This window comes from Sapajus apella, unplaced genomic scaffold, assembly GCF_009761245.1.
Source record: "Sapajus apella isolate SASKATOON/1434 unplaced genomic scaffold, GSC_monkey_1.0 scaffold187, whole genome shotgun sequence".
In the NCBI taxonomy this organism is placed as follows: Eukaryota; Metazoa; Chordata; class Mammalia; order Primates; family Cebidae; genus Sapajus; species Sapajus apella.
The window spans coordinates 204,137-224,393 of NW_022437127.1; the positions used below are offsets into that span (position 1 = coordinate 204,137).

The following is a 20,257-nucleotide window of genomic DNA, read 5'->3' on the forward strand; positions in this document are numbered from 1 at the left end:
AGTCTCCCAAGTAGCTAAGACTACAGGCACACACCACCAAACCCAACTAATTTTTTCTTACGTTTTGTAGAGACTGGGTCTTGCCTTGTTGCCCAGGTTAGTCTGGAACCCCTGGCTTCCAGCAGTCCTCCCGTCTCAGCCTCCTAAAGCACTGGGATTACAGGTGTGAGTCACTGTGCTCAGCCATATTTGTCAGAGTTTTTAACACAAGCATCTCTATTTTGATTCTGACTGCTTTCACATCAGCTTATGTAAAGCCATAGAATTAAATTAGCACATTTTTCTTCACTATCAGTTTTATTTTATTTGGATGGGGTGGAAAAATATATTATACAAACAGATATAGATAAAGTAGAATGTAATAATTTGAATGATTTAAGACAAGCACAAAACTTCCAACGGAGTTTCAAGCACATATAATGCTCCCTCCTCTAAGCCCCCCAGCTACCTCTGGGTATCGTATTCATTTTCTGATGTCTACAGAGGTACTTTGTTCATACGTTTGAGGAGCATTAAATTAGGAGATCATAAAAATTTAGGAGGGAAGCAGGTGAGTACTCAGCTAAGGTATTGACTGAAGCCAGGAAAGTGAGAAAGGGCTATGAAGGAAGGTGCGTTCTGAAACCTAACTAAATTTGAAAAAGGCAAGATAAAGGAGGATTCATTCCCTGGTGAACCTGGTATTCTTTATGATGCTCCTTTCTGTTTTACCACAGACTTGAGTTTGGGAGGTGTCCTTTTATTTCCCATTGATGATAAAGAGTCAAGAAACAAAGGGCAAGATTTGGTAAGTAAAAACCCCCATTTCTTTTCAGAACTAAAAGTGGACTCACATCAACTTCTCTTGAAGCATCTCCTGCCCCCATTGACCTCTCTACTAGTGTATTAGTTTATTAGGGCTGCCTTAACAAAAAGCCACAGACTGGGTAGCTTAAACAGCAGAAATGTCTTTCCTCACAATTCTGGAGGCTGAAAGTCCAAGATCAAGGTGTCAGCAGGTTTGGTTTTTCCCGAGGACTCTCTCCTTGGCTTGCAGATGGTGGTCTTCTTGCTGCTCATGCATATCCCTGGTGCCTGTGTGTCCAGATTTTCCTTCTTAGAAGGATTCCACTCAGAATGGATCAGGCCTCACCCTAACACCCTTGTTTTAATTTTATTACCCCTTTAAAGACCCTGTCTAAATACAGTCACATGAGGTACTGGGCTTAGGGCTTCAATATATGAGTTTTTGGGGACACTGTTCAGCTCATAGCAAGTAGTTTGGGCCATAGCCTCCACTGCACTTTCCCTGTCCCCACCCTTCCATTCATTCGTCTCTGGAGCACTGTCCAGACAGCAGGCTCCACCTAAGTACAAGCGTTTCTATTTGTCTTTTTAGCCTCAGTACCCCACATAGTACTGGCTCATAAGAAATGCTCCATAAATATTTACTGCATGAGTAAGAAAGCATGACTCAAAACTCCGAGGGTTTCATTTCATATCATGTGAAAATTTCTATGAAAAACCGTGTTTTCTAGTCAGCCATAATGAAGCAGGGGAGAGAAACTAATCCGTATGTCCTTTGCCCACATCAGAGTCCTTCCTGCTTACCTGTCATTTGGGATGCCTGTAGTGAGTTTGATTTACTGCACCTACCTGGCTTTCTCCAAGGCCTGGATTCATTTTCAAATTTTAAGCCAGAATTAAGAAGAAATTTCAAAACCAGGCTAAAAGAGAGGCTCATCCTCTTGAGGTTGCTGGTCTATGTGACTGTGTTAGGCTGTTTTTGCATTGTGATGAAAGAACTTCCTGACACTGGGTAATTTATAAAGAAAAGAGATTTATTTGCTCATGGTTCTACATGCTGTACAGGAAGCATGGTACTGACATTTGCTCCTGGTGGGGGCTTCAGGAAGCTTACAGTCATGGCAGAAGGCAAAGGGTAAGCTAGTGTATCACACATGGCAAGAGCAGGAAGAAGACAGAGTAGGGGACGGTACCATGCTGCTTTAAATAACTAGATCTCAAGTGAACTTTACCAGAAAAGAATTCATCACCAAGGGTTATGGCAAGGGTATGGCACTAAGTCATTCGTGAGGATTCCACCCCATGATCCAATACCTCCCACTAGGCCCCACCTCCAACACTGGGGATTACATCCCAACATGAGATTGGGAGGGGACACACATCCAAACTACACAGTGACCAACAACAAAGTGGTTTCTGTTGAGTCATTCCTTCAGTAATTTCTAAAATGCTAAAAAAGAACAGCAAAGTGTCTGTGCATGAGAAACTCCAAATCCAATGATTCAGGAAAACTGCCTACAGCGAGTAGAGCACCATGTCTATGATATGACTGTGGTGATGTCATCCCACAAGCTCCCTTGACACGATCCAGCTCCACTTAGGTTACGTTGGTTAACAGATACTTGGCATTTTATCCTCATGGGAATCATTTGAACAGAGATGGAATGACTGCTTGTCCTGAGGGTTGTGGAGCTGACTCAGGCATCAAAGGACTGGAATACAGGAACCTCTAAAATCTTTTCCATGCCTACAATTCAGAAAAGTTCTCTTTTTTTTATCCTTGAGAGCTTTTGGAAAGTATGTGTTTTGGACTCGTTCTCTGGTTGTAACATATTTTAAAAAGAAGAAAAAAGGCTTGTATAAAGTGACCACAAAGTAATAATTATGATGGGACGTGAAGTCTTACATACAGTAGGACGTTGCTGTTTAGGCACAGCATCTGAAAGAGATGAAGCCAAGCCCAGGGGCTTGGTCACCTTGAGGTGACCCCTCAAGGGCTGTGCCCCCTCCATGGCAGTCACCTGGCTGACAGTGCGGCTGTCTGATGTCGGGTTGGTCATCTAATGGTGGTTCTTTCCAGTTGGCCTTGATTGTGGCTCAGCATCGTGATCGCTCCAATGTCCTATCTGGCATTAAGATGGCAGCCCTAGAAGATGGCCTGAAGAAGATATTTTTAGCAGCAAAGAAGAAGAAAGGTAAGTTCTTCCATCTGTGCTCAAGAGTAGATGAATTTGTTTCTAGGCATGTGATATGACTTTTGAAGGGAGGAGAGAAATGTCAAGACCCCACTTAATATGCATGGTAAAGGCAAACCACAGGAGTGATCACCCCATCATCTTGTATTCATATAGCCCCTTTTCCTTTCCAAAACACTCTTTAATACCTGTTATCTCTGTAAGCCGTATCCATCCCCTGTGTATTTTTATCATGATTTTACAGATGAGGAAGCAGCGGGCTGGAAATAAAGCAACTTGATCATATGCAATTGATAAATGCTGTTTGTTTAATCTCCTCTTAGAGCCACGGTCCACAATAACAGACAGTTCTCTGACAAAAATGAATTTAATTTTGTTTGCAAACCTAGTGTGTCTCAGAGTTTATCGAATTGATTGGCTTGTTAGAGAATCTTTGCTTATTTTAATTTTCCTCCACCAGTTATAATCTATGTCCATTGTACGTATTTCCAGAACTTCTGTTCAACAGAATAATTTGTTTTTTCTTATTACAATTCTTCCCCAGAATATTTTTACATTAAAATTGTGTGCTTTGAGTGGGACAGTCAATAATTATTTTCTCCAATGTATGTTTTATACCTATCAATCAATTTTTGATGAGTGAAGATGTCTGTTCTTTTCTTCATGATAGCAAGTGTTCATCTTCCACGGATTGGACATGCCACGAAAGGTTTTAACTGGTATGGTACTGAGCGACTTATTCGGAAACATCTGGCTGCAAGAGGCATCCCAACTTACATGTATCCTTTTGTGATCTTAATTGTGTGTTCCCCCAACCAAAGAGGGAAAAATTTGCTGGTGTCACTATTTAATCCGAGGCCAAGTTTCTTCCTGCCACAGTCTTTACTCTGCCCCTCTTCAGTGAGACAAAATAAGACGCACTTTCTAACTTGTATATATCAAATATGTACACCCAACAAGATAAACACATCCAAGCATTTCTGGATGCCAGTAGATAAAAGATACATAAAGGGGAGAATTAATTGACTAATTGTTATTTGGTAACATTGAATCTTTCACATCACTTCTGTAGAGATCCTTCAGACCTTGAAACAAGGTTTAATTCTCAGAACATCACTCTTCATTTTAATGAAGAGGTAAGCAAACAAATAAGAGAACTATTTTATTTCTGAACCTTTTTGATTATTAAAAGGCAGTATGAAATTTATTTTAACCATGAAGTCATGATCTCCTTTAGCTAGACTAGTGTTTTCTTCTAATGACCTCTGTGCTATATAAGTTAGCATATTTTCAACTATTATAACGGGTCCCAAAATTACTACAAAAAGCAGAATTGACCCCTAAGTGCTATAATTGCACAGAAACTTCATCTTTTTACTGAGATATTTGACTGAAATTCACTCAATGATGATCTTTAGGATTCTTATGTATTTTTATCATACTTCAAGTTCTGGGGTACCTGTGCAGAATGTGCAGGTTTGTTACATAGCTATACTCATGCCATGGTGGTTTGCTGTATCCAATACCCTGTCATCTACATTAGATATTTCTCCTAATGCTATCCCTCCCCTATCCCTCCATCCCTGCCTATCCATCCCCTAGCCCCCAACCCCGTGACAGGACCTGGTGTGTGATGTTCCCCTCACCGTGTCCATGTGTTCTCATTGTTCAACACCCACTTATGAGTGAGAACATGCGGTGTTTGGTTTTCCATTCTTGTGTCAGTTTGCTAAGAGTGATGGTTTCCAGCTTTATCCATGTCCCTACAAAGACATGAACTCATCCTTTTTTATGGCTGCATAGTATTCCATGCTATATACATGCCACTTTTTTTTTTATCCAGTCTGTCATTGATAGGCATTTGGGTTGGTTCCAAGTCTTTGCTATTATGAACAGTGCCACAAACATGTGCATGTATCTTTATAATAGAATGATTTGTAATCCTTTGGGTATATATCCAGTAATGGGATTGCTGGATCAAATGGAATTTCCATTTCTAGATCCTTGAGGAATCGTCACACTGTCTTCCACAGTGGTTGAACTAATTTACACTCCCACCAACAGTGTAAAGTGTTCCTATTTCTCCACATCCTCTCCAGCATTTGTTGTCTCCTGATTTTTCAATGATCACCATTCTAACTGGCGTGAGACGGTATCTCAATGTGGTTTTAATTTGCATTTCTCTAATGACCAGTGATGGTGGGCTTTTTTTCATATGTTTGTTGCCTCCATAAATGTCTTTTTTTGGGAAGTGTCTGTTCATGTTCTTTGCCCAATTTTTGATGAGGTTGTTTGTTTTTTTCTTGTAAATTTGTTTAAGTTCCTTGTAGATTCTAGATATTAGCCCTTTGTCAGATGGATAGATTGTAAAAATTTTCTTTCATTTTGTATGTTGCCTGTTCACTCTGATGACAGTTTCTTTTGCTCTGCAGAAGCTCTTTAGTTCAATTGGATCGCATTTGTCAATTTTGGCTTTTGTTGCCATTGCTTTTTGTGTTTCAGTCACGAAGTCTTTGCCCATGCCTGTGTCCTGAATGGTATTGCCTAGGTCTTCTAGGGTTTTTGTGGTTTTAGGTCATACATTTAAGTCTTTAATCCATCTTGAGTTAACTTTTGTATAACGTGTAAGGAAGGGGTCCAGTTTCAGTTTCCTGCATATGGCTAGCCAGTTTTTCCAACACCATTTGTTAAATAGGGAATCATTTCCCCATTGCCTGTTTTGTTAGGTTTGTCAAAGATCAGTTGGTTGTAGATGTGTGATATTATTACTGAGGCTTCTGTTCTGTTCCATTGGTTTGTATCTCTGTTTTGGTACCAGTATCATGCTGTTTTGGTTAATGCAGTCTTGAAGTATAGTTTGAAGTCAGGTAGAGTGATGCCTCCAGCTTTATTTTTTGTTGTTGTTTTGTTTGTTTTTGCTTAGGATTTCTTGACTATGTGGGCTCTTCTTTGATTTCATATGAAGTTTAAAATGTTTTTTTCAATTCTATGAAGAAAGTCTATGGTAGCTTGATGGGGATAGCATTGAATCTATAAATTACTTGGGGCAGTATGGCCATTTTCACAATATTGATTCTTCCTAACCGTAAGCATGGAATGTTTTTCCATCTGTTTGTGTCCTCTCTTATTTCCTTGAGCAGTGGTTTCTAGTTCTCCTTGAAGAGGTCCTTCACATCCATTGTTAGTTATATTCTTAGGTATTTTATTCTCTTTGTAGCAACTGTGAATGGGAGTTCACTCATGATTTGTCTATTTGTCTATTACTGGTGTATAGGAATGCTGGTGGTTTTTGCACATTGATTTTGTATCCTGAGATTTTCCTGAAGTTGCTTATCAGCTTAGGGAGATTTTGGACTGAGACAACGGGGTCTTCTAAATACACAATGGTGCCATCTGCAAGTAGAGACAATTTGACTTCCTCTTTTCCTAACTGAATACCTTTTTTTTTTTTTTTTTTTTTTGCGTGATTCCCTTGGCCAGAACTTCCAATAATGTGTTGAATAGGAGTGGTGAGAGAGGGCATCCTTGTCTTGTGCTGGTTTTCAAAGGGAATGCTTCCAGTTTTTGCTCATTCAGTATGATATTGGCTGTGGGTTTGTCATAAATAGCTCTTATTAGTTTAAGATACATTCCATTGATACCTAGTTTATTGAGAGTTTTTAGCATAAAGGGCTGTTGAATTTTGTCAAAGGCTTTGTCTGCATGTATTGAGATAATCGTGGTTTTTGTCTTTGGTTCTGTTTATGTGATGGATTATGTTTATTGATTTGCTTATGTTGAACCAGTCTTGCATCCCAGGGTTGAAGCCGACTTGATCATGATGATAAGCTTTTTGATGTGCTGTTGGATTTGGTTTGCCAGTATTTTATTGAGGCTTTTTTGCATCAATGTTCATCATGGCGATTGGCCTGAAATGTTCTTTTTTAGTTGTGTTTCTGCCAGGTTTTGGTATCAGGATGATGTTGGTCTCATAAAATGAGTTAGGGAGGATTCCTTCTTTTTGGATTGTTTGGAATAGTTTCAGAAGGAACGGTACCAGCTCCTCTTTGTATGTCTGGTAGAATTTGGCTGTGAACCCATCTGGACCTGAACTTTTTTTTGGTTGGTAGGCTATTAATTGCTGCCTCAGTTTCAGGCCCTGTCATTGGTCTATTCAGGGATTCAACTTCTTCCTGGTTTAGTAGTCTTGGGAGGGTGTAAGTGTCCAGGAATTTATCCATTACTTCTAGATTTACTGGTTTATGTGCATAGAGTCATTTGTAGTAATCTCTGATGGTAGTTTGTATTTCTGGGAATCGGTGGTGTTAGCCCCTTTATCGTTTTTTTATTGCATCTATTCAATTCTTCTCACTTTTCTTTTTAATTAGTCTGGCTAGCAGTCTATTTTGTTGATCTTTTCAAAAAACCAGCTTCTGGATATATTGATTTGTTTAAGTTTTTTTTGTGTCTCTATCTCTTTAAGTTCTGTTCTGATCTTAGGTATTTCTTGTCTTCTGCTAGCTTTTGACTTTGCTTGTTCTTGCTCCTCTAGTTTTTTTTTTTTGAGACGGAGTTTCGCGTTTGTTACCCAGGCTGGAGTGCAATGGCGCAATCTCAGCTCACTGCAACCTCTGCCTCCTGGGTTCAGGCAATTCTCCTGCCTCAGCCTCCTGAGTAGCTGGGATTACAGGCACGCGCCACCATGCCCAGCTAATTTTTTGTATTTTTAGTAGAGACGGGGTTTCACCATGTTGACCAGGATGGTCTCGATCTCTTGACCTCGTGATCCACCCGCCTCGGCCTCCCAAAGTGCTGGGATTACAGGCTTGAGCCACCGCGCCCGGCCCTCCTCTAGTTTTTTTAATTGTGATGATAGGGTGTCGATTTTAGATCTTCCCATGCTTCTCATGTGGGCATTTAGTGCTGTATGTTTCTCTCTAGACACCGCTTTAAGTGTGTCTCAGAGATTCTGGTACGTTGTGTCTTCGTTGTCATTGGTTTTGAAGAACATCCTTATTTCTGTCTTCATTTCAGTATTTATCCAGTAGTCATTCAGGAGCAGATTGTTCAGTTTCCATGTAGTTTGTGTGGTTTTGAGTGAGTTTCTTAATCCTGAGTTCTAATTTTATTGCACTGTGGTCTGAGAGACTGTTATGATTTCCATTCTTTTGCATTTGCCAAGGAGCGTTTTACTTGCAATTATGTTGTAAATTTTAGAATAAGTGCAATATGGCGCTGAGAAGAATTTATATTCTGTGGATTTGAGGTGGAGAGTTCTGTAGATGTCTATTAGGTCTGCTTGGTCCAGATCTGAGTTCAAGTCCTGGATATCCTTGTTAATTTTATGTTTCATTGATCTGTCTGATATTGACAGTGGGGTGTTAAAGTCTCCCACTACTAGTGTGTGGGAGTCTAAGTCTCTTTGTAGGTCATTGAGAACTTGCTTTTTGTATCTGGGTGCTCCTGTATTGGGCGCATATATATTTAGGATAGTTAGCTCTTCTTGTTGCATTGATCCCTTTATTATTATGTAATGCCCTTCTTTGTCTCTTTTGATCTTTGTTGGTTTAAAGTCTGTTTTATCAGAGGCAAGCATTGCAACCCCCTTTTTTTTTCCTCTCCATTTGCTTGGTAAATCTTCCTCCATCCCTTTATTTTGAGCCTATGTTTGTCTTTGCACATGAGACGAGTCTCCTGAATACAGCATACCAATGGGTCTTGACCCTTTATCCAATTTGCCAGTCAGTGTCTTTTGGTTGGGGCATTTAGCCCATATACATTTAAGGTTAATATTGTTATGTGTCAGTTTGATCCTGCCATTTTGATACTAGCTGGTTGTTTTGCCCGTTAGTTGATGCAGCTTGTTCATGTCTGTGGTCTTTACAATTTGGTATGCTTTTGCAGTGGCTGGCACTGGTTGCTCCTTTCTTGTAAGGCAGGCCTGGTGGTGATGAAATCTCTCAGCATTTACTTGTTCATAAAGGATTGTATTTCTCCTTCGCTTATGGAGCTTAGTTTGGCTCAATAGGAAATTCTGGGTTGAAGATTCTTCTTTAAGGATGTTGAATATTGGCCCTCACTCTCTTCTGGCTTTGTAGGGTTTCTGCTGAGAGATCCACTATGAATCCAATAGGCTTCCCTTTGTCTGTAACCCAACCTTTCTCTTTGGCTGCCCTTAGCAATTTTCCCTTCATTTCAACCCTAGTGAATCTGATGATTATGTGCCTTGGGGTTGCTCTTCTTGAGGAATATCCTTGTGGTGTTCTCTGTATTTCCTGAATTTGAATGTTAGCCTGCCTTGCTACGTGGGGAAAGTTCTCCTGGATAATATCCTGAAGAGTATTTTCCAAATTTCTTTCATTCTTCCCATCACTTTTAGGCAAACTGATCACACATAGATTTGGTCTTTTCACATAATCCTATATTTCTTGGAGGCTTTGTTCATTTCTTTTCACTCTCTTTTTTCTAATCTTGCCTTCTCGCTTTATTTCATTGACGTGATCTTCAATCTCTGATACCTTTTTTCTGCTTGATTGATTTGGCTGTTGAAACTTGTGTATGCTTCACAAAATTCTCATGCTGTGTTTTTCAGCTCCATCAAGTTGTGTATGTTCTTCTCTACGCTGGTTATTCTAGTTAGCATTTTGTCTAACCTTTTTTGAAGGTTCTTAGCTTCCTTCCAGTGCGTTAGAACGTCCTCTTTTAGCTTGGAGAAGTTTGTTATTACCTACCTTCTGAATCCTGCTTGTGTCAGCTTGTCAAACTCATTCTCCATTCAGTTTTGTTCCCTTGCTGGTGAGGAGTTGTGATCCCTTGGAGAAGAAGAGTTGTTCTGGTTTTTGGAGATTTCAACCATTTTGCATTGGTTTCTTCCTATCTTCATGGATTTATCTACCTTTGGTCTTTGAAGTTGGTGACCTTTGGATGGGGTCTCTGAGTGGACATCCAGTCTGTTGATATTGAAACTATTTCTTTCTGTTTGTTAGATTTTCTTCTAACATTCGGGCCCCTCTGCGCGGTCTGCTGGAGTTTGCTGGAGGTTCACTCTAGACCATGCTTGCCTGGGAATCACCAGCAAGGGCTTCAGAACAGCAGTTTGCTGCCTATTCCTTCTTCTGATAGCTTCGTCCCAGAAGTGTACCCACCAGATGCCAACCAGAGCCCTCCTGTATGAAGTGTCTGTCAGCCCTTGCTGGGAAGTGTCTCCCAGTCAGGTAGTCACTTGAGGAAGCAGTCTGTCCCTTATGAGAGCACGTATACTGTGCTGGGAGATCCGTTGCTCCCTTCAGAGCTGCTGGGCAGGGATGTTTAAGTCTACTGAAGCTGTACGCTCAACCGCCCCTTTTCCCAGGTGCCTGGTCCCAGGAAGGTGGTGGCTTTATTTATAAGTCCCTGACGGGCTGCTGCCTTTTTTCAGAGATGCCCTGCCCATCAACAAGGGAGTCTAGTGACAGTCTGCGTTCAGAGGCCTTGCTGAGCTGCTGTGGGCTCCGCCCAGTTGCTGTGTAAACTTCCTGGCAACTTTTGTTTACACAGGCGAGGTTAAAACGGCCTACCGGAGCCTAGGCAATGGCAGACACCCCTTGCCCTACGGAGCTCAAACATCCTGGGTCAAGCTCAGACTGCTGTCTTGGCTCTTGAGAATTTCAAGCCAGTAGATCTTAGCTTGCCTGGTCTTCATGGGTGTGGGACTTGCTGAACCAGATCACTTGGCTTTCTGGCTTCAACCTCCTTTTTCAGGGGAATGAGCGGTTCTGTCTTGCTGGCATTCCAGGTGCCACTGGGGTATGAGAAAAAAAAATGTGGCTAAAATGGCCACCCAGTTTTGTGCTGGAAACCCGGGGTGCTGGTGTTGTAGGCAATGGAGGGAATCTCCTGGTCTGTGGGTTGTGAAGACAGTGGGAAAAGCACCGTATCTGAGCCAGAGTGTCAGGAAAAGTCCCTAATGACTTCCCTTGGCTAGGAGGAGGAGTTCTCCGGCCCCTTGTGCTTCCCAGGTGAGGCGACACTCCACCCTGCTTCAGCTCACCCTCCTTGGGCTGCACCCACTGTCTAACCTCAGTTGGAAATGTGGAGATCACATGCCTTCTGCGTCACTCTCACTGGGAATTGGACACCAGAGCTGTTCCTATTTGGCCATCTTGGCAGAAATCTGTTCAAGATATTTAAATCACTAAAAAAAACTTAGTAGAGAAGCCAGGTTTTATGTGCTTGTACAATTCAAGCAGTATCTGAAGAATTTTAGTACTCTGAAAACAGTAACAGCAATAAATACTAACAATATTGAAAGTATGTATGATATGATGAAAGAATTAAAGCATACTACTTCTAGAAGAGTTATTTCAATGATTATTAAACTAGAGAATGAATCGTTTTGGTAAAGTTGATTTTAAAGTGATGACGTGTATTTTCTTTGACCATCTTATCAGATATTACTTTCCTAGAAGCAAGCCTGCTGTCCTTCATTCACAGTCGCCATCTTCCTCCTCAAGTCAGCTGGTGCCTTACCATCTGGCCCAGCCTCAGATCCTGTCTTTAGCAACCAACTAATAGATATTTACCCAGAGCTACCGCAATAGAGTATTTCAAATGGCATCAGGATCTGTTGGGCCTTGGAAATTGTCTCTTTTCTGAGTTTAAATTTGGTTCTCCTGGATGTGTTGCTCTGACTTGGTACCTGTAATACAGGGAAACACAACTCTTTTGGGAAAGCCCTTTGACCCCAGCTTGCTATTTGCATAATAATAAATTTTCTATTCCTAATAGTTTTATTGCTTTCTTTCCCCTATATCTAGTTTTCTTCTCCTCTGCTAGACTGATTACAGAGGGAAAGGCTGTATGGATTAAGGAGACATGAATGGTCATAGAACAGGGTGGCTCTGGAAGAAGGAAGCACCTTCAGCCAGCTCTTGCCTTCAAAAACAATGGACCCAGGAAGAGAGACTAAGTGAGATTCTTTATCCAGACAAGTAGTGTACCTCCTCTCCTCCTTTTTGCACTGCAGAACATCAAGATCTGGAAGAAAATACATTGATCTAGAGCTTGTCAAATGTGACTTCAGAAAAACCACAGGATCTTTTTTTTCCTAGCTACCAAATCCGATTCAGCTTCAAGGAATAAAGGAATTGTGAAAAGGTTGCAAGCCCATCACAGAATGACTGGTGATACTGGGGAGGGCAGGAGACTGAGAACCACCAGAGAAGGAGTCATAGAGGGAAGACTATAAGTTGTGGCTTTTCACACTTGCGTGTGTCTCAGTCGTGGCGGAGTATCCTCACCCAGCCTAATTTCTGCTGCCTTGAGGCCATCAACACGCAGAGTGCTATGGAGGCCTCATGAAAAGCCTCAGTCCTGGGCTTTGATGTGGAGAACCCTGGCTACTGGGCTCAGAGCCAGGACCATGGTCTTCTAAGGAAGGTGGTACCTGTGTTTTACTATTCTGACTCTTCTCACATATTCACGTTTTAATAATATAGCATCATGCTGTAGACCTATTTGATCGAAAACTCAGGATTCCTTATGTTTTTTTTCTCCCAAAACTTGCATCAATTTTAACTGCTTCCTATCTACTACTCTTCCCACCACTCTTAACATGTAGGTTATTACAGTAACTTACTGAATTGTATCTTGAGTCTTGCCTATAACTGGAAGCAAAATTGGAACTCCACAAAGGGAGAATCTTGTGAAACCTAAACTAATGCACAGGTGAGTTGCTGTGCCTTTCAGAAGAAGTCAGAGTGCAAATAGGTGGAGCATTAGCAAATGCAAAGAAAACTTGACTGGGCACCATGCAAAAGCTGTAGATCCTCTTGGAAAGCCATGCTCATTTCTGAGGGCAGAGTGCATGGAGCTAGTTGGGGATGTTTCTGAACGTGTGAGAGAAGCATCACAGCAGGGAACTCGCTTCCAAAGGGAATGTGGCTGACCTTTCAGGGGCACAGTTGCCTTTTGTGGGGAGAAAGGGTTCTTTTTTTCCCCCTATACTGTCTGCCATGCTTCAGTCATGTGGAATTTTTCTCTGGATGGAGTCCCTGACCCATGAACCTTGGTCTCCTAGTAAGCTGGGCATAAACAATAGAGAGGAAGATCAGAAACGTCATGTAGCACATTCTCCCTTAAGTTTGGGGTCACTTCTCAGTGGCAGTGTCCTGATTTGCTTGCCCACCTCTCTTAACTCTTCAGAGTCAAAAACACTGCCCTACTATGTTTCCAGAAATCTGCCTTATCTTTTATAATCCCTTCAACTCTTTCTATCAAAGAGGTATCACTCTCTGGGAAGGTATGATGAGAGAGGCTGTCTATTCTATTTATCCCAAGGGTTTGTTCTCTTTATTCCACACCGTATCTTTGATGCCATCCACCCCTCCCCTCTGAGGATGGAACCAAGAGAAAAATACCAGATTTTATTCACCGATGAGCTTTTGTAGACTAAACATCAGCTTTTGTGCATCGTAACCATCAGAAGGAAAATCCCGCTTATTGAGACAGGAACTTAAATCTATTGAAATTTTTTTGTAAGTATGGGCTTATATTTTCTTGACTGTTAATAAATTTTTCTTTTTCTTATAACAAGCCTACAACTTCTTTTATTTTTTCCCCATAAAAACTGTATTCTATTAAGTTAATTAACCTTTTAAAATACAGCTTGAATCAGCCATTTTTGAGCCTTAAACTATTTTTCTAGGTCTGTGTTTTCCCACCTACTAACTGAAGTACACTTGCTGCTCAGTATCCATGGTGGATTGGTTCCAGGACCTCCCATGGATACCAACATCTGGGGATGCGAAAATCCCAAATACAAAATGGCATAGTATTTGCATATAGCTTCATATCGTCCTGTATACTTTAAATTATCTCTAGATTACTTATAACACCTAATAAGATATAAATGCTATGTAAATAGTTGTCATACTATATTGTTTAGATTATAATGACAAGGAAAAGTCTGTACATGTTCAGTACAGATACAATTTAAAAAAAATATTTTTCATCCACTGTTGGTTTAATCCATAGATGTAGATGCCTTGGATACAGAGGGCTGACTGTGTAAACTCACTCCAGCATTTCTTACCTTTCACCACAGTCTGCCTTCTTGTTTCCAAAAGACATCTGCGGTTTCTCACTTGGGCCTATGCTGGTATGTCTCCTCATGCCGGTGCCTCTTCCTTGACTGCCTTTCTCCCCTAAATTCTTTTCCCAGCATCTATCCCCTATCAAATCTAGTCTTTAAGAAGCCAGAAAGGCACTTTCTACATTCCCACTAAAATGTAATCTCAGCGCTACCGATGATAGCTGGGGCTTATAGAACTTACTTTGTTGTGCCCCTATTTTATTCACTGGTGTATTAGCCCTCACCTGGACAGCCAAGTCTTTGAGAATCATACAAATCAATAAGCTGACACTCAAATCTTTGTTGAGTTGAAATATGAAAATAACTGGCTACCAATTTGGAGAATATAATGGAGAATATAAGATAGTTTAAGTATCTTAATATAAAACTTGAGAATATGGAAAGAAATGTCATTTTTGTGGTGTCAGACTAACAGTTGCTTTTTTTTCCTTTCTTTTTTTTTTTTTTTTTTTTTTTTTGAGACAGTCTCACTCTGTTGCCCAGGCTGAAATGAAATAAAGAGGAATGAATTTCTTGAGACAAATGAAAATGAACACATACTAAAACCCATGGAATACAGCAAAGGCAGTTCTCAATGGGAAGTTGATAGCAGTTAAGTGCTTACATTATGAAAAAAGGAAGATCTCCAACAACATAATATTTTATTATACCTCAAGGAACTGGAAAAAACAACAAACTAAACACCAAATTAGTAGAAGAAAGGAAATATTAAAGAACAGAGCAGAAATAAATGAAATAGAGGCTTAAAAATTGTAAAAGATCAACAAGATGAAGGGTTGGTTTTTGAAAAGATAAGTCTTTAGCTGGACTAAGAAAAACAGACTCCAAATCAGAGATGAAGGAGATGTTGCAACTGATTCTACAGAAATATAAAGGACCAGGCCAGGCACAGTGGCTCATGCCTATAATCCCAGCACTTTGGAGGCTGAGGCAGGCAGATTACTTGAGGACAGGAGTTCAAGACCAGCCTGGCCAACATGCTGAAACCCCATCTCTACTAAAAATATAAAATCAGACAAGTGTGGTGGTGGGCACCTGTAATCCCAGCTACTTGGGAGAATGAGGCGGAAGAATCACTTGAACCCAGGAGGCAGAGGTTGCAGTGAGCTGAAATCATACCATTTTATTCCAGCCTGGGCAACAGAGCAAACTCCATCTCAAAAAAAAAAAAGAGCTGGGTGCCATGGCTCATGCCTGTAATCCCAGCACTTTGGGAGGCCGAGGTGGGCAGATCATGAGGTCAAGAGATGGAGACCATCCTCACCAACATGGTGAAACCCCATCTCTACTAAAAAGTACAAAAACCTTAGCTGGGTGTGGTGGTGCACACCGGTAGTCCCAGCTGTTCAGGAGACCGAGGCAGGAGAATCACTTGAGCCAGGGAGGCAGTGGTGGCAGTGAGCGGAGATTGAGCCACTGCACTCCAGCCTGGCCACGGAGCAATATTCTGCCTCAAAAATAAAAAGGATCATAAGAAACTTATGAATAATTATATGCCAATAAATCAGATAACCTAGAAGAAACGGGTAAATTTCTGGACATGTTATAAAGAATTATAGAATTCGAGAATTGTAAAGAAAAAATCTGAACAGAGGCCAAGTGTAGTGGTACACACCTGTACCCTGAGCATTTTGGGAGGCCGAGGTGGGTGGATCACTTGAGCCTAGAAGTGAGAGACCAGCCTGGACAACACAGTGAGACCCTGTTTCTACTAAAAATAAAATGGAAAAGTATTGGATGTGGTGGTCCACACCTGTGGTACCAGCTACTCAGGAGGAGTAGGAGACTGAGGCAGTATTGCTTGAGTCCAGGAGTTGGAGGCTGCAGCGAGCTATGATCACACCAAAACACTTCACCTTGGGCAACAGAGCAAAACGCTGCCTCAAAAAAAAAGAAAAAAGAAAAAAAAACAGTTGAACACAGCAATAAAAAACAAGGAGATTAAACCAGTAATTAAAAACCTTCTGGGAAAGAAAAGCCCAGGAACAGATGGCTTCACTCGTAAATTCTACCAAACCTTTAAAAACTTAGTACCTACTGGGTATATACCCAAAGAATTAGAAATCATTGTACTATAAAGACACATGCACATGTGTGTTCATTGCAGCCCTGTGTACAATAACAAAGACCTGGAACCAACCCAAATGCCCATCAGTGATAGACTGGACAAAGAAAATGTAGTACATATACACCATGGGATACTACACAGCCATAAAAAACGATGAGTTCGTGTCCTTTGTAGGGACTTGGATGAATCTGGAAACCATCATTCTCAGCAAACTGACACAAGAACAGAAAGCCAAACACCGTATATTCTCACTCGTAGGTGGGTGTTGAACAATGAGAACACATGGACTCAGGGAGAGGAGCATCACACACCGGGGGCAGTTGGGTGGGGTAGTGGAGAGACAGTGGGGGGTGGGGAGGGTGGGGGAGGTAACATGGGGAGAAATGCCAGATATGGTATGCACATAAAGTAAAATAATATAAAAATAAAAAACAAAAGAATTGGTACCAAAAAATTAAGTAGATGGAATACTTCAAAACTTATTCACAATGTCAGCATTATCCCAATACCAAAAGCCAAACATAACAAAACCAAACAAGGACATAACAGAAAAAGAAAGAAAACCACAGGCCAATATCCCTGATGAACACAGATGTAAACATCTTCAACAACAACAAAATTCAGCAAACCAAGTTTAACAACACATTAGAATGGTCACTCATCATGATCAAGTGCAATATATCCCAGAAATTTGAGGGTGGTTCAATATACACAAATCAATAAACAATACAGAATGTTAACAGATCCTGTAGGGAGACAAAAACCTTATAATCATTTCAGTTGATGCAGAAAAAGCATTTGACAAAATTTAGAATTCCTTTATGATAAAAGCCCTAAATACATAGAAGGATTGTACCTCAACACAATAAAGACCATATATGACAAACTTATAACTAACATACTGAATGGGGACAGTTTGAAAGACTTCATGCTAAGATCTGGAACAAGGCAAGGATGCTCACTTTTGCCACTTTTTTTTTTTTTTAATGCTTTTAGTCACATTTAATTACTTCCTTAAAGCTATAATAGAAATTTAAAAATAATAAAATAGTTTGAAGTAACCATAGTTTTCCTTATATTCCTGTAATTCTTTGTTGTCTTTGTGTGTGTGTGTGTGTGTGTGTGTGTGTGTCTATATAATTGCACTTTAGGTTCTGGGGTACATGTGCAGAACATGCAGGATTGTTGCATAGGTACATACGTGGCAATGTGGTTTGCTGTCTCCATCCCCCCATCACCTGTATCTGGCATTTCTCCCCATGCTATCCCTCCCCAACCTCCCTACCCCCCGCTGTCCCTCCCATATTCTCCCCAACAGACCCCAGTGTGTGATACTCCCCTACCTGTGTCCATGTGTTCTCATTGTTCAACACCCACGTGTGAGTGAGTACATGCAGTGTTTGATTTTTTGTTCTTGTGTCAATTTGCTGAGAATGATGGTTTCCGGGTTCATCCATGTCCCTAAAAAGGACATGAACTCATCGTTTTTTATGGCTGCATAGTATTCCATGGTGTATATGTGCCACGTTTTCCCGTCCAATCTATCTTTGATGGGCATTTGGGTTGGTTCCACATCTTTGCTGTTGTGAACAGTGCCACAGTGAACGTACGTGTGCATGTGTCTTTATAATAGAATGATTTATAATACTTTGGATATATACCCAGTAATGGGATTGCTGGGCCAAATGGAATTTCTATTTCTAGGTCCTTGAGGAATCGCCAGACTGTCTTCCACAATGGTTGAACTAATTTACACTCCCACCAACAGTGTAAAAGTGTTCCTATTTCTCCACATCCTCTCCAGCATCTGTTGTCTCCAAAATTTTTAATGATCACCATTCTAACTGGAATGAGATGGTATCTCAATGTAGTTTTGATTTGCATTTCTCTAATGACCAGTGATGAGCATGTTTTCATATGTTTTTTGGCCTCATATATGTCTTCTGAAAAGTGTTTGTTCATATTCTTTGCCCACTTTTGAATGGGTTTGTTTGTTTTTTTCTTGTAAATCTGTTTTAGTTCTTTGTAGATTCTGGATATTAGCCCTTTGTCAGATAGGTAGATTGCAAAATTTTTTCCCATTCTGTTGGTTGCTAGTTCACTCTAATGATTGTTTCTTTTACTGTACAGAAGCTCTGGAGTTTAATCTATTCTGGCTTTTGTTGCCAATGTTTTTGGTGTTTTAGTCGAAGTCCTTGCCTATGCCTATGTCCTGAGTGGTTTTGCCCAGGCTTTCTTTTAGGGGTTTGATGGTGTTAGGTCTTATGTTTAAGTCTTTAATCCATCTGGAGTTAATTTTATTCTAAGGTGTCAGGAAGGAGTCCAGTTTCTGCTTTCTGCACATGGCTAGCCAGTTTTCCCAACACCATTTATTAAACAGGGAATCCTTCCCCCATTGCTGTTTTTTTTTCAGGTTTGTCAAATATCAGATGGTTGTAGATGTGTGGTGTTGCCTCCAAGGCCTCTGTTCTGTTCCATTGATCTATATCTCTTTTCAGGTACCAGTTTTGATTACTGTAGCCTTGTAGTATAGTTTGAAGTCCGGTAGTGTGATGCCTCCAGCTATGTTCTTTTTGCTTAGAATTGTCTTGGTTATGCCAGCTCTCTTTTGGTTCCATATGAAGATTAAGGTGGTTTTTTCCAGTTCTGTGAAGAGGGTCATACGTAGCTTTATGGGGATAGTATTGAATCTATAAATGACTTTGGGTAGTATAGCCATTTTCACAATATTGATTCCTCCTAACCATGAGCATGGAATGCTTTTCCATCTGTTTGTGTCCTCTCATTTCCTTGAGCAGTGGTTTGTAGTTCTCTTTGAAGAGGTCTTTTACATCCTTCGTTAGTTGTATTCCTAGATATTTTATTCCCATTTTAGCAATTGTGAATGGCAGTTCATTCTTGATTTGGCTCTCTTTAAGTCTGTTATTGGTGTATAGGAATGCTTGTGATTTCTGCACATTGATTTTGTATCCTGAGACTTTGCTGAAGTTGCTTATCAGTTTCAGGAGATTTTGGCCTGAGATGATGGGTCTTCTAAATATACAATCATGTCATCTGCAAATAGAGACAATTTGACTTCCTCCTTTCCTAATTGAATACCTTTATTTCTTTTTCTTGCCTGATTGCTCTGGCTAGAACTTCCCATACTATACTGAATAGGAGTGGTGTGAGAGAGGGCATCCTTGTTTAGTGCCAGATTTCAAAGGTAATGTTTCCAGTTTTTGCACATTCAGTATGATATTGGCTGTGGGTTTGTCGTAAATAACTTTTATTTTGAGATACATTCCATCAATACCTAGTTTCTTGAGAGTTTTTAGCATAAAGTGCTGTTGAATTTTCTCTGCATCTGTTGAGATAGTCATGTGGTTTTTGTCTTTGGTTCTGTTTATGTGGTGGATTACCTTTATAGACTTGCAAATGTTGAGCCAGCCTTGCATCCCTGGGATGAAGCCTACTTGATCATGATGGATAAGCTTTTTGATGTGCTGTTGCAGTCAGTTTGCCAGTATTTTATTGAGATTTTTGCCACTTTTATTCAACATAGTACTGAAAGTGCTAGCAATAGAAAGAAAAGTAATTGAAATTCGAAAGAAGTTAAAATGTACCTGTTTGCAGATGAGATGATCTTATATAAGAAACCCTAAACTCTCCATCAAAAAACTGTTAGAGCTAATAAATTCAGTAAAGCTGCAGGATACAAAAATCAGTAACATTTCGATACAGTAACAGCAAAGTAGCTAAAAAAGAAAACAATCCATTTGCAATAGCTACCAAAAAAAAGAGAGAAAGATTTCTACACTGAACACTGTAAAACACTGATGAATGAAATTAAAATACAAAAAAGAGTCTGTTCATAGGTTAGAAAAAATAATATTGTTATAAAATGTCTATACTACCCAAAGCAATCTATAGATTCATTACAATCCCTATCAAAGTAAAATAGAAAAAAAAAATGCTAAATTTGTTCAACCACAGAAGACCCTGAATAGCCAAAGAAATCTTGAGCATAAAGAATGAAGCTGGAAATACCACATAATCTGACTTCAAAATATACTACAAAGCTTTAGTAACCCAAACAGCATGGTACTGGCATAAGAA

At 40.3% G+C, this 20,257-nt stretch overlaps 1 protein-coding gene across 6 annotated transcripts in view; it reads left to right on the forward strand.

Moving 5' to 3' along the window:
* Nucleotides 1-11,725, forward strand: part of CHD1L (chromodomain helicase DNA binding protein 1 like) — a 58,036-nt gene extending 46,311 nt beyond the window's left edge. For all 6 annotated transcript variants that reach the window (XM_032268878.1, XM_032268879.1, XM_032268880.1 and 3 more), the window contains 4 exons: nt 717-787; nt 2,867-2,981; nt 3,652-3,760; nt 11,390-11,725. In XM_032268878.1, coding sequence (XP_032124769.1) covers nt 717-787; nt 2,867-2,981; nt 3,652-3,760; nt 11,390-11,510 — 416 coding nt within the window. In that variant the 3' untranslated portion in view covers nt 11,511-11,725. The remainder of the gene's footprint in view (nt 1-716; nt 788-2,866; nt 2,982-3,651; nt 3,761-11,389) is intronic.
* Nucleotides 11,726-20,257: the final 8,532 nt, after the last annotated feature.